Genomic DNA, 13430 nt, shown 5'->3' with positions numbered 1-13430 from the left:
CATCTGAGATGTTTCTTTAAATGCACTGCAGGCGGCCATAAACAATACAAGTGAACATTAACTGAACGTCACTGTGATCAAGAGTACCTCTTTGATCATAAAAGCTGCACATCACGTTCATAGTAGCTGTTATTTAGTTAAGCATTACCCCATTGTCCCGCTGGGAACGGTATCTCAAGCAGAAAGATCTGCAGATAGGCAGCTTTGCTTTAAGTTTGGTCAAAGGTACATTGGACGTCCCCACAGGCTGCCTTCCCACTCGCCTCTTGCCTGCTGGGGTAGATGCCAGGAGGGATTAGGTGAGCTGAAATCCCCTGATGGGAGATGAGAAGGCAAAAGCTACCTCTCAAAGAGTAAGTGTGCAGCCTGCTGCATGCGTAAACCATGAAAGCTGCTTTGTCCTCCACTGTTTCATTAACTCGCAGGGCCCTTCATGTGGCAGGCTCACACCTACAGGCAGAGATGGGGACGCGGCTTCTATAAGGCAAGCAGGCAAACCCCAATACGGCTTCGGTAATAAATTCACAGTTTTGTTTCTTACCAACACGTTAAAAAAAAAAAAAAAAAAAAAAAAAAATTCGTGAAGGAAAAACTTCAAAGTCATAGAAGAATGTGCAACTTAAAGTCTGGGATTATCTTGAAGGCATAACCATGAAAAGATTATCAAGCCAACAGCTCTCTATTAAAAGCATGAGTTACCCACATGGAGCGTCACTTTTTTTTATTCCTTTTTATAGAAGAAATAAAGAAAAGGAAACAAACTGTAACCCTGTCTTTTCAATTTCCTTAGTGGGTAGTTAATTTCTGTAGTTTCATTACTTCCCTCCCCCTTTTATTCCAGCACAGTTTGTGAAGCAGTGATACAGGAGATCAGAGGAAAGGTCTCATCTCATCAATTTTATTTTTTCGTTTGGTTTTTGCTATGATTGATCCCAAAACACCCTGAGAGGAGGGATTATCTCTGACATGACACTGCTCTGATGAGGTGAGAACACACTTTGACAAATCACAAATTAATTATTTTTTAATTGCCAGGATAAGAATAAATCATAATTGAACCTCCTGCATTCCTCTGAAACGGTCAAGGAAGTAATTGTGTAAGTAGCTGAAGGTTGAGTAAAGTGCAGTTCCTGAGCAGGGCGTTGTTTTCTGCGTTGTGGGCGGCAACGAAAACTCCAGGCATCAGCATTATCATATCAGGGGGTGATAAAGAAGGGCACGTATAAAAGAATAATGTGATTTAGGGGAATGACGGATCCTATTAATTGTCTCTTCTTAGCACACCTGTGAGGCAGGGGATTACACAGAGGAGGTGAGTGAATTAATTGCTCTTTTGTGCTTGATTAAAAGTCATTCAAATATTACTAGAGCATGTCATTTGAGTTACATTGTTATCTTATAAATCCTATTAAACTTTAAGAAAACTGAGTTTGTCCAAGTCTCTATGGGTTTCTTTATTGGGTTCTTTGATACCCTGATTTTAGTGTTTTTCTAAATAAATTTTGTCTGCTTTTTGACTGTGTGTAAGGCCACTGTTAAACTAAAAAAAAAAACAAATTAGTTTGAGCTATATCATATGTTTTCTTCAAGAGGAAATGTTCTACCAGGGTGGCTGACCTGACACTTATTCACTGACATGGTCACTGTTCTCCCCACCCCCACCCCCACCCCTGCTCTTCCTGCCACTCACACCCAATTTCTCAACAACATCAAACTGGATTCCCACCTGCCTCTTCTTATATAATTCCCTCATTGTTCCATCCCGATCCAAACACCCTAGAAGCATGCCGTGCGGTGGGGTGAAGTCCTTTCTGGTGAGCCTGTCTCAGAGGAAGCCCCTGGAGCCTGAGGGGGAGCAGTCCACCTTTAAACGATGCCTGACCACTCTGGACTTGGTGGCCCTCGGTGTGGGCAGCACTCTGGGGGCTGGGGTCTACGTCCTGTCTGGAGAGGTGGCCAGAGACACTGCTGGGCCCAGCATCATCATCTCCTTCTTCATCGCCGCTCTGGCCTCTATTTTCGCCGGGCTGTGCTATGCAGAGTTTGGGTCTCGAGTTCCCAAAACAGGCTCAGCATACCTTTACAGCTACGTGACTGTTGGAGAGCTGCTGGCTTTTATCACTGGGTGGAATCTGTTACTCTCCTACGTCATAGGCAAGTGTGGTACACAAGATTTGTTTATCAATTGCAATACATTATTAAGTCCATTATCCGATGACTTAATTTAGGTGAACTAGTCCTGTTCTAAGAATTATTGTGTTGAATCAAAGGCGATTTTCCTTTTGCCTTTATATGCCAAATATGAACAGGAAAAAATTATTTCAACTTTCTCTTTGTCTTATTCTTAATATCTGACTAAAACTTGTGATTTCCATCCTCCGAAAAACGTAGGTTTCCCTCTTATGTAAAATTCACTGAGAAAACTGAAACCCATAAATGATCAACCATCAACATGAGACTCTTAAACGCTCTGTGACCTTTCACCAGCTGTTTAACAGTGAAAGTTTAAGTTTGAAAATTGACTTGGAATGTTAACAACAACGTCATAAACCAGGAGCGCAGTTTAAAAAATAACTGAGTGTGAAAGACTCTGTTTATGTTTACAGTCAAATGCTGATTTATTTGGATGATTAGTTCATTGCATCTTTCTCTCACTATATGCTCAGGCACGTCCAGTGTTGCACTGGCATGGAGTGGGACATTTGATGACCTCATAGGGGGCGTCATATCGAAATACTTTGAAGAAAATGCAGCCATGGGTCTTCCTGGTCTGGCACCTTACCCAGATGTCTTTGCTGCAGCCCTGGTCATGCTTCTGTCAGGTAAAACGAAGACACTGGTGTCACTGTGGTGGTGACAGTGATAAACACATGTAAAAAATAATTCCCTTCATTCATTTTTTTTCTGTGAAGGTGTGCTGGCCTTTGGAGTGAAAGAGTCAACGACGATCAACAAGATCTTCACAGCAATCAACATCCTGGTGCTGCTGTTTGTGGCCATCTCTGGATTCATCAAAGGAGACATCTCCAACTGGCAAATCAGTGAAGAGGCTCTAATAAACGCTACAGCAGAACTCAAGTAATATCAGAGCAATAACACACCGTCTGTGTTTGGTAGCGTGCCGTGTCCTGTCTTACATAAATACAGTAGTATTGACCTCCTGGTTATCTCACTGTAAGTAACCACAAGGTAATGCTGTCTCCCTCCGTGCAGAAACCTGAGCTCTACTGCCAATCTAACAAGTGTGTATGGATCGGGTGGATTTTTTCCTTATTCCTTCAGTGGAACCCTGGCTGGAGCTGCAACGTGTTTCTATGCTTTTGTTGGATTTGACTGCATCGCTACTACAGGTGAGAGGACAACTTGTCTTCTTATCATTATCAGGGTGTTTATATAAGATTAGTAGAGTCTAAATAGGTTCTAGCCAGTACAGTAGGTGACTGCTTACTATACAAATATGAGATAAAATATACATACTGTATGTGCACACTGACACAGTAGACTGAACTACACCAAAGTTCCATGCAATTTCAATTAAATTTAAAAGTATGTCCAACTTTGCTGTGTAGCTAGAGATTTCAGTTTGTAGCATGTTCAGTGTGCTATTGCTGAAATAGGATTGAACTGAATGAAATATTTTTGATATCAGCGTCTAATTGTGCAAAAAATTACAACAACAGGTATCAAAGAACGTATTTGCTGCGTAATGTAAAAATCCGTCAAGACTTAACAAATTGTTAAGTTAAATTATGTGAATGTAACAACTCTCCAGATTTGACCTAAAGATAAAAATTAAAAATCCTTAGCAAAATGTCCGCTTACTGGAGAATTTACTGAGCTTTCTGCCACATCGCATGGCCTTCATCAGCAAAGAGAGTTTGCTCAGTTGTCATGGAGATAGCTTAGTTGTTATCAGGTGACATTAGTATGGAATTTTGGTCATGTGATAACAGGTGGTGGAGATATACAGTGTATCATCAATGACCCCTTATCACATTACCCAAATCTCCATGATGAAGGCCATGGGATGTGGTTGAAAGCTCCAGAAATTGGGTACCCTTGTGTTAAGAATTTCTTTTGACAAACTGCTATTTCCAGGGTAAATAATAAACCTTCAAAGTCATCTATCACAAAGATGCAATAACCTCCTTTTATTTCTTTTATTTCTTATGTTGATCCTCTTGTGTGATGTAATCAATGTAAATAAATAAAAAACTATTAATAAATTATGTGACAAATTTTATGTATTATAGCAACCTTAAAACTATGTCAGACACTTCAGACATAATCCTACAATATTTTTAAAGGCTTTGTCTAAATCAGCGTCTGAATTTCACCCCAGTCACTCATCAATCTTTAAAACTGGTGGTGTGGTAGTCTCAGGATAAGGATCAAATTATTACAGGTTTTGTCATGTTTGTGGGATATTGTTCTTTTAATTTCATATAACAAACAAATGAAGGAGGATTAACATTAAAAGTGTCACGGACCACTTTGTATCTATCTCCATAGGTGAGGAGGTGAAGAACCCCCAAAAGTCCGTCCCTCTGGGCATTGTCGCCTCACTACTTATCTGTTTCGTGGCGTACTGTGCTGTGTCTGCTGCGCTCACCCTGATGATGCCCTACTACATGCTCAATGAGAAAAGCCCCCTGCCAGTGGCCTTTGAGTACATCGGCTGGGCTCCTGCCAAATATGCCGTGGCCGTGGGGTCACTTTGTGCCTTGTCCACCAGGTATGACACTACTGGTAGAACAGTCTGGGTTGTGCGATGTGCTGTTGGAAGATATAATTTACGGACTGAAATTGTAGCCATAGCAGCAGGATCTACGGATTGTTATGATAGTCTGACGGTTAGTCTGTCTATACACCACTTTGGTCCTGACTGAAGTATGTCAACAACTGTTGGATGGATTGCCTTGACATTATGAAAGATTATGTAAGAACCTGCCACTGATTTAGCTTTTCAGAGGCAAATACAAAGCTAGTGTTCAGTTAGATCTTGATCTTCAGGTTTATTGACTTCATCAATCAACAGGAAGGGCTCCTCACTTAGATGAGCCATTGCTGATATTAATACCACTTTGATGCAAATAGATGTAGATGACCAGTGAATTATAATAGATCAGTAACGATTTGGAACTCAGAGTCCCATTTCCGCAAGGTCATCAGTAAGTGTGACAAGGGAAAGAAATATGATAAATATAGGTATGCAATGAAAACACAGCCACACAGGAAGAGTCCCACATCTGAACACATGTGGTACCATAAACATTAGATAAACAGTCTGGAAAGGTGGAGCAGTGTAAATGAAACGGCCTCTGGAGAGAAAAAATGTTTACAGAGCCATCACACATCTCAGTGGAACATCTGGCTCCATTTTCTAAATCTCCGCTGTAGTTCTAGGGACCAACCGAGTGTGCTCCGCAGCAACATTGACTCAGAAAATTAATTTCTCACAAAACCTGGAAAGCTTTCAAGGCTGTTACATGGTGTGCACTTAGTGTATCCCAAGAAGATTCAGATAAGCTATGTTTCCTTCAAATAGGAAGTGTCTGACAGAGTGTAAAAAAAAGTTTTGGTGAGTTCAGTGAAAGATATTCATTGATAACCATAAAGCTGATATACATATACAATGTTGTGACCCTGCACCTTTAAAACAAAATCTGTCATGGTCAGAAGTTTTACTGTTTTCGAAGACTAGACTGATACTAATAGTGCATCTGTAGAGCTACTGGAACTATCATTGTGCCAACAAGTGGCGCTTGTGCCACCCGTATGGCTGCCACAAGTTTTGTTTTGCTTGTTTGTAAGACACAATGAAACAAGATGAGATATACATGATAAAAAAGACACATACATTTTCTCCAGCGCTGTTTGTTTTTTTTCTCTCCAGCCTGCTGGGTTCCATGTTTCCGATGCCCAGGGTGCTGTTCGCCATGGCAAGAGACGGCCTGCTTTTCCAACCCCTGACAAAAGTCACCGCCAAAGGCAGTCCCGCTATAGCTACAATATCATCTGGAACTGTGGCAGGTACAGTTGTTCCAGCTGTTCATAAGGTTCTGTGTACAAGTTGTGTGGTTTATGAACTTGAAGTGACTCTGTATTCTCTATTTTTTTTAAAAATCTTTAGCTATCATGGCTCTGCTCTTTGACCTGGAAGCCTTGGTGGAAATGATGTCCATCGGCACTCTGTTTGCGTACACACTCGTGGCCATATGCATTCTAATACTGAGGTACATTTATTTTTTTACTCTCCTGCAGCCTTCACATAGAATGTTGAGCAAAACTTTACTCACATTACATTTTTCTTTTCTTTGCAATCAAGGTACCAGGCAGGACCATCAGAAGAAAAAGACCTGCAGATCATAGAATCAAACACCAAATTTGGCTTCCTGAAGCCTCCGTCATTGCCCAACTCATCCACCGCACGAACAGTCACAATCTTGACTGTGATCTCCGGTAAATCAGAGATTATTTTAGCACTTGTGGCTTCCCAATTGTTTCTTAACCACTCCAGTTCCTTTTCTTGACAGGCAAATGATTACCTTGGCCTTTCTGGGCCACCAACTGATGTCTTTCATTCATCTTTTCTTTCTCTGCAGTTGCATGTGTGGTTGCACTGTGCGTCACCGTGACTCAAGCCATAGACGCTCTGTCCCATATGGAATTGTGGAGTCTGCTGCTTGTCTGCGTCCTTGCCGTCATCCTGTTGCTCCTCGTTTTTGTCATCTGGAGGCATCCACAAAATCCCACAAAGGCATCTTTTATGGTGAAGATTTTAATCATGTATCTGAGCATTAAGACCCAAATTTTCTGTTTAATGTCTAATTAACATCAACTAGAAAAGTCTTTCACGTCTCCTTTTTTTCTCTTTTCATAGGTGCCTTTACTCCCTGCATTGCCTGTGTTGAGCACACTCATCAATGTCTACCTGATGGTGCAGTTAGGTGGAGACACTTGGTTAAGATACGCTATCTGGATGTTAGTGGGTAAGAGTGTATTTCTGCTCGAAAGGTTTAGAGGGCTTTTATCGAGTTAGTTGCTGAACTGGAATGATCCCACTCTTCTCTCTGCAGGGTTACTTATCTATTTTGGCTATGGCATTCGCAACAGTGTTCAGAGGAGGCGCCGCATGGCCAACCAGATGAGTATTGAAACCGTCAGTGGCAAAACAGACAATTCGTTCAAAACAGACGTCCTTAAAGAGGAGAAATTCTGAGCTCGTTTGGAGCAAAGAGACACTGATTCAGATGTTACATTGAGTAACTGCTCTAAGTGTGTAACTACTGTTCTACATGCACCAGTGGTGATCTGTTTCTGCAGCGTTCAGTCTCAGTCTGAGAGTATAAGGGTGATAGGTGTATCGTTTTGAAGTGCAGACAAATGGACGGACGGACGGCCAGACCTGTTAAGATTTATTTTATACTGACACTTTGTCATATGATAATGGAGTTTGTAATTTATCTATATTTTCTATTTACCATCATTAAAACACTGCCTGGCAAATTTTTGGACCTTCAGCATATTCAAGGTGTGAAGAACAGGGAGTGCTGACGTTTCGAAAAATCACGTGTGTAGGAATCATTACCGATCTGGGGGCACACATTTCACAAAATTTCAACTTCACTCCCTACTTGTTTTCATATCTTTGTTTATATCATTTACCTGTATGTGTATCCTGTATCAATGTCAGAGCCATGTCCTGGGGCCTCTAAATCGACCAATCTATCAAAGAAGTTCTTACACCCATATTTAAAAAGAAAAAAGGGCTCAAACTATTTCCTGTAGATAATTTTTTAGATAATCATTTTATTGCACCTAAATAACAAGTTTACACTTTTGATATCAATTGTAAAATGTGAAAATTTATTTCAGTTTTTTTACAATTCTAATAATGATTATAAATAAAATAATCGTTTTTTACAAATCAGTTTATAGTGTTAGTCTGAAGAAGATGTACAATGTAGATACAGAAAACCTTTTGTGAAATGTCACATTTATTTGTTCTTAGCCTCTTTAAAGATTCACTTTATTCATTGTTGATTGTTTCAAAGTGTATATATGGAAACTGTACATTTTATCTAATAATGTGTTGTAAATGTACTCCTTAATTAAAAAGAAATAATCCTGTTTTCAAGGCAGCTACAATCTGGAGTTCATTTTCTACAGGCCATGTTGACAGAAAAAAAAAAAAAAGTCCGGTTCCACTCGTAATCTTGGATAAAGAGCCAGGGAAGGCTCACTACCCAGAGTTCACTGAGAACAAAAAGACCTTTCACAGCAGCTTACTTGTGTCCTGTTCAAAATTGTGGCTTAGCCGGTCACTCAAAAGGAAAGGTTTACATTTTTCACACTGGGTACAGCATGACATAATCAAACATCTAAAACTTCTATTTCTTTTCCTGTTCAGAAACATATATTGTAATGGGGGGTTGACAGTCAGTATAGAGAAATTGAATGTGTATGTTATTTATCGTCAAGTCAAGTCATGTTCTTTTATATACCCTAATAATTTCCGTTCTGAAGGCTTTGTACTGTCTTTGTACGGCAGATGATTGTGTTTTAAAAAGGTGGTTTGAGCTGGAGATTTCTTCAGCATCCAGCTTTATGGAATCTACCTGTAGGCTATTTGATGTATAAAACAGCAAAACATGTATGAGAGTAAAGAGCTCAGCATTACAACAGATAAATAGATGTAAGAGTAATAAATATTCTACTTACAAGATAAGATTTGTATCGTTTTTTATGTTCGATTTTGTGAATTCTATGTAGTCTTAAGTCGGAGAAGCCTGTGTTTTGTTTTACCTTTGGAACGAAAATTAGTACGTGTAGGACACAAGGTTTATTGGGCACCAAATGTTTTTAATAACCTCCCCACTGACCTGGTCCGGGCAGTGTGGTGTTACGCTGGGCCAGACTCATGCTGCTAGCACACATCCAGTCCAGCAGCTAAGCAAACAGGCTGTGTGATTCCACATGGAGGGGCCTCTGTTTCTGGACCCTCATTGGTTCGGACAGGCTTGAAAGCCTCCATTGAGCCAGTCAGGAGGAATTTGGGGTACTAATGCCACTCTCAGGAGGAGGAATTTTGTGTGATTCTGGTAAACAGCTGACTGCCCATTTTGGGAGCTCGGCCCTCCTCCTCTTCTCTCTTTCCTAGCCTCCTTTTGCCTTCTGCAGTGCGTTCTCTGAGTTGAACTGTGTGAACTAACAATCCACACACCAGAATTATAATCCACTGGTCAGTCATGCCTTTGGTGTACTTGTTTGGGTGGAAGGGGAGGCTGGTGCTGAGCACTCTCCTTATTTGTGCTGTAATCTTCGAGTTAGGTAAGTGACTTTATTTCCCTTGCCGAGCAGTTCTGTGAACATGTGTTGCTAGAACTACAAAGGAGGGGAGATTTCTGTTGGCTTAATGCATGATATGGCTTACTATAGAGATTAGCATCTGATAAAATTCTACTACTATCACACAAAGCAATGTTGCGGTGTTCTTTTATTAAGAACTACTTATCTCTCAGTTCATATCATTAAATGCTTGACTGTATCTGTACTCGTGAACTACTGATGCATCATGTGCTCTGTACCCTGTGTAGCCAATTGTCAAAAAGACGCCGAAGAACAGAGGCCCATTCCAGGGAGGAAGCCCAAGCTGAGCAAACCCACACCTGGGGAATCAACAAATAAAGGGCCCAGAGCTGTAACAGCCAAACCCAAGGTCAAAGCTACACCCGCATCCCAGGCACAGACCTTCCTCACACAGGTATTCCATCTACTATACAAAACTTTTGACATGTTCATGTAACATTAGTTAAACACAGGAAAAGTGCTGCATCTGTGTATGTAATTTAATGTCTAACTGCATGATTTTGTATCTGACACATGAAGGTGCTAGACAGAGGGAAGTTTAAGAAGGTGGGAGAAACTATAAGCGTGCGGACAGGAGATACTCTTGAGCTGAGGTGCAGGGGCAAACCTGTGCAGTGGAGCGTTCCCTCGTACCTGGAGGAGGAGGATGACGGAAGGCTCAGGTAAGTACCTGGTACCTGGTAGATACACTTTTATTTTGCACAATGTACAATTTATTCTTCAAATGACAGAACGATAAAATCTGTTGGAGATCTGTATGTTCTTTGACTTTTTTCCTGTTTTGGTGCCGCAGCACTGTCCAACATGAGCGATATGGCGTTCTGACATTGGTCAACACGACTGGTGCAGACACAGGGGAGTACACGTGTTACCCAATGTACTGCGAAGACACCGACTGCAGGAAGGAGTATGACAAAGCTGTCAAGGTCTTCGTCTTCTTTCCCGGTACAATTAATAAACTTTATTGATGCTTACACACACGCTTTTCAGAGCTGAAGGCCTCCGTTTACTTCAAAGGAAGCTTTTTTATATCCACATGATATCTTTAATATCATTCTGCCATGTCTTCTCACCAATCAGACCCACAAGAACTATTTGTTCCGTCGTCTGACTACTACGAGGTGATTCAGCTGAGGACCAACTGGCCGACAGTCCTCCCCTGCCAGGTGACGTCACCTGAGGCCAAAGTATCGCTGCACCGTGAGTTTCCACCGGTGGAGGTGGCGGTGGATGGGTTGGAGATCTCCTTTAATGTCAAGACGGGCTTCACCATCCATCGACCCCGGCCTTACCACGCCGGAGCCTTGTACTGTGTAGCCAGTCTGGGCAACCTGAGGCAGAGCTCCATCAAGTACATGCTGATCTATGTCAACTGTGAGTCATCCGTTTCCCCAGTTATGCTTTTATTTGTTGCCTTTACCTGCTATTTCCTGTTCAGGGACATGGGGGTGTGTAGCCTATCCCAGCATGCATTAGACAGAGAGCAGGGAAAAACAATGGACAGATTGATGATTGCAATCACACCATTATCATGTTGGAGTCTCCAGTCAGTCTAACTAGAATGCAGGGGTGGGAAGTAACCAATGCTAAAATGATCGGTCAGTTAGTTATTTATCAGGTAAACAGGCCAAACATTTGCTGGTTCCAGCTTTTCAAATTGGAGGATTTTTTTTTTTTTTTTCTATTTTATATCGTTGTACTTTATGTTTTTGACTGTTGATCAGCTGACATTTCAATCCCTTTCAATGCTTCCAACTACACTGATAAACACTTCAAACCCTTCCAGGTCTCAGGGTTTCACATTTTTTACACTTTACAAAAATATGTTTTCATACTCCCACCACTTTAACAATTTACTCCAACTGCTTGCAGTGTTTACACTTCAGACAAGTAATGAGCTTTCAAGTTATACACTTGAAGCGGCACTAATTTCTTTCAGGACTTCCAGTTCAACAGACAACTCAAGTACAACTTCAGCTGTTTCAGGATTTCAGCTCGTTTCAACTGCAAAATGTTCTTCAGAAAATGGAGCCTTTTCTCGTTGTACTTTGGTTTTTCACGTTACAGACTAAATGATATATCATAAAAAGGACTGACAAATTAATTAAGAATAAAAATACTTGTTAATTGGAGCATTAGAGGTAACTCTTTGTATTAGCACTCTTGTTACTGTCATTGAGTAGCTTTTTTACACACTTGTACATAAAGTGGTACTACTACTTGAATAGAGCATTGTAGTACTTCGTACCTACGTGCACTTTTAACATTGCAGGAGAAACCCAGATTTAAAAAAGGCAGAGCATTCAAATTCCACACAGCTTCATAATACCGTCTAATGTCACTATTGTTTATTGTGACTCAACACTTACATATATTTTACATTTGCCATCAGACCCCATGGCGCCTCCTGCCCCGGTGATCCAGGCCTCGTCGAGTTTGGCGGCTGTGGGGGAGAACCTGCGTGTCAGCTGCAGTGTGTTGGGAGAGCAGGATGTGGCTGTGGAGTTCACCTGGGAATACCCAGGACAGCAGGTCAGACACTCATGGAGACAAGGTTTAATTAACTTTGCAACACAGTATGCTTTCAATGGGTTCAACTCATTACTTTCACAATGTTAATAAGTCATTTATTAATGTTCTACAGATCAGTAATAAGCTATTTTGATAGATTAAAAAAAGTTGGTTGTGAGACAAATTAAGTGAAGGACCTGTGCAGGTAGTGTACGTCCTCTGTTATTACAGCTTACTTTGTGCTTTTCGCTAGTCCATTATTAGTTAAGAGGCATTCAACCTCTGGACTGAAATGCATCCAGGCCATTAGCACCTACTAATATGTAAGCTGCAGACTGACTGGCTTATTGTAAACAGGTAACTTTTCCGCCCCAGCTGTAAAGAATGTGTTTATTTCTGAACGGAGCCCCTGTGCTGGTTGCAGATTGGGAGGCCTCTGTACACACAGGAGAGCATCACTCCAGTCGGTGGAGGACTGGCCCGACAGCAGTCTCAGTCCGTTCTCCTGGTGGATGAGGTGAGGGACGTGGACCAGGGAACATACACGTGCACCGCACAGAACCTGCAAGGAGCCAAATCAGTATCCACCACCGTTAAAGTGGTCCCCAAAGCGAAGGCTAAGAAACCATGACCCACAACAGCTATATGACAGGACTAAAAGAGGGAGAGAGAGAGAGAGAGAGAGAGAAGGAGGGTGGAGATCAGGCGCAGCGTTTTCCTCTGCCACAGTATTAGAAAGTATTTTATCACCTTTGAAAACCTACTGTAATCACAACAAAAGATGAACTTTTTCCTCTGAAATAATAAAACCCACTGCATCGTTACAATCATGACAGAGATTTTGTTGTTTAGATAAATGTATGTTGTACATCAAGCTTGTACAGTATATTAAATTTTATATATACACACACTGTCGACTGTCTTTTTCTAGTTATTTCTTATTGTGCATGATCCTGCCAAAGATGAAGGCATAACAAATAGAAATAAAATTTTAAAAAACTGTTATGATAATGACAATGATGATAAGGTACATGGTTCATTTTTCCTCAAGTCAGATTTTATTCCTATACACAAGTCACAGCATCTGAAATATCATCACGTAGTCATATTATACATTTGTCAAGTTATATTGAACTCTAATTACGAGATGCTAAATTGTAATCATAATGATTATGTTTCATAAACGTCATCATTTCATATTTGTCACATAACTCAAATTATATGATCAGAGAAATTTTGAGAGAATGATGATACTATCGTTTTCTGTAAGGAAAGGAGAAGTGCTGAGTATGGTCATACTGACCTGTCAGGAGACCCCAGAGATAATATGTGATGCTGGGCCCTAACTGACCCCTTGACCTGCACCACCTGACCAAAGAACACCACCTGACCCTGGGTCTTTGCGTCTCAGTTAGTTAGTGTTAAAATTGTGTTTAGGAAGTAGATGCCATGTGAGCACCCTTTGTGGTTTTTAAAAACAATGTTTCAACACAGGGTCCCTCTATAAGAGAGGTAACTCCAGTTGCTAGTGAAACTGGACCTGCTTG

At 41.0% G+C, this 13430-nt stretch overlaps 2 protein-coding genes across 2 annotated transcripts; both read left to right on the top strand.

The window, feature by feature from the left end:
- Positions 1–1210: 1210 nt before the first annotated feature.
- Positions 1211–7824, top strand: LOC120785127 (cationic amino acid transporter 2-like). The gene is made up of 12 exons (XM_040119521.1): positions 1211–1312; positions 1781–2154; positions 2667–2822; positions 2913–3078; positions 3214–3350; positions 4513–4735; positions 5897–6033; positions 6134–6236; positions 6329–6462; positions 6606–6772; positions 6884–6992; positions 7080–7824. The coding sequence occupies exons 2-12, from the start codon at positions 1785–1787 to the stop codon at positions 7220–7222; spliced, it is 1845 nt and encodes a 614-aa protein (XP_039975455.1). The 5' UTR covers positions 1211–1312; positions 1781–1784; the 3' UTR covers positions 7223–7824.
- Positions 7825–9233: 1409 nt separating this feature from the next.
- LOC120785126 (platelet-derived growth factor receptor-like protein) lies at positions 9234–12514 on the top strand. The gene is made up of 7 exons (XM_040119519.1): positions 9234–9333; positions 9600–9766; positions 9892–10034; positions 10166–10317; positions 10453–10746; positions 11765–11904; positions 12308–12514. The coding sequence occupies exons 1-7, from the start codon at positions 9252–9254 to the stop codon at positions 12512–12514; spliced, it is 1185 nt and encodes a 394-aa protein (XP_039975453.1). The 5' UTR covers positions 9234–9251.
- Positions 12515–13430: the final 916 nt, after the last annotated feature.

This window comes from Xiphias gladius, chromosome 23 (assembly GCF_016859285.1).
Source record: "Xiphias gladius isolate SHS-SW01 ecotype Sanya breed wild chromosome 23, ASM1685928v1, whole genome shotgun sequence".
Lineage (NCBI taxonomy): Eukaryota > Metazoa > Chordata > Actinopteri > Istiophoriformes > Xiphiidae > Xiphias > Xiphias gladius.
The sequence above is the reverse complement of the archived record's forward strand: the minus strand, read 5'-3'. Positions and strand labels throughout refer to the sequence as shown.

Excerpts from the sequence above, each read along its gene's own strand:
- LOC120785127 (XM_040119521.1), top strand. The coding sequence starts at position 1,785 with ATGCCGTGCGGTGGGGTGAAGTCCTTTCTGGTGAGCCTGTCTCAGAGG. Across the intron at positions 6,237-6,328 it reads ATATGCATTCTAATACTGAG|GTACCAGGCAGGACCATCAG; the intron begins GTACATTTATTT and ends TTTGCAATCAAG. Across the intron at positions 6,773-6,883 it reads CCACAAAGGCATCTTTTATG|GTGCCTTTACTCCCTGCATT; the intron begins GTGAAGATTTTA and ends CTCTTTTCATAG.
- LOC120785126 (XM_040119519.1), top strand. The coding sequence starts at position 9,252 with ATGCCTTTGGTGTACTTGTTTGGGTGGAAGGGGAGGCTGGTGCTGAGC. Across the intron at positions 9,334-9,599 it reads TGCTGTAATCTTCGAGTTAG|CCAATTGTCAAAAAGACGCC; the intron begins GTAAGTGACTTT and ends TACCCTGTGTAG. Across the intron at positions 9,767-9,891 it reads CACAGACCTTCCTCACACAG|GTGCTAGACAGAGGGAAGTT; the intron begins GTATTCCATCTA and ends TGACACATGAAG.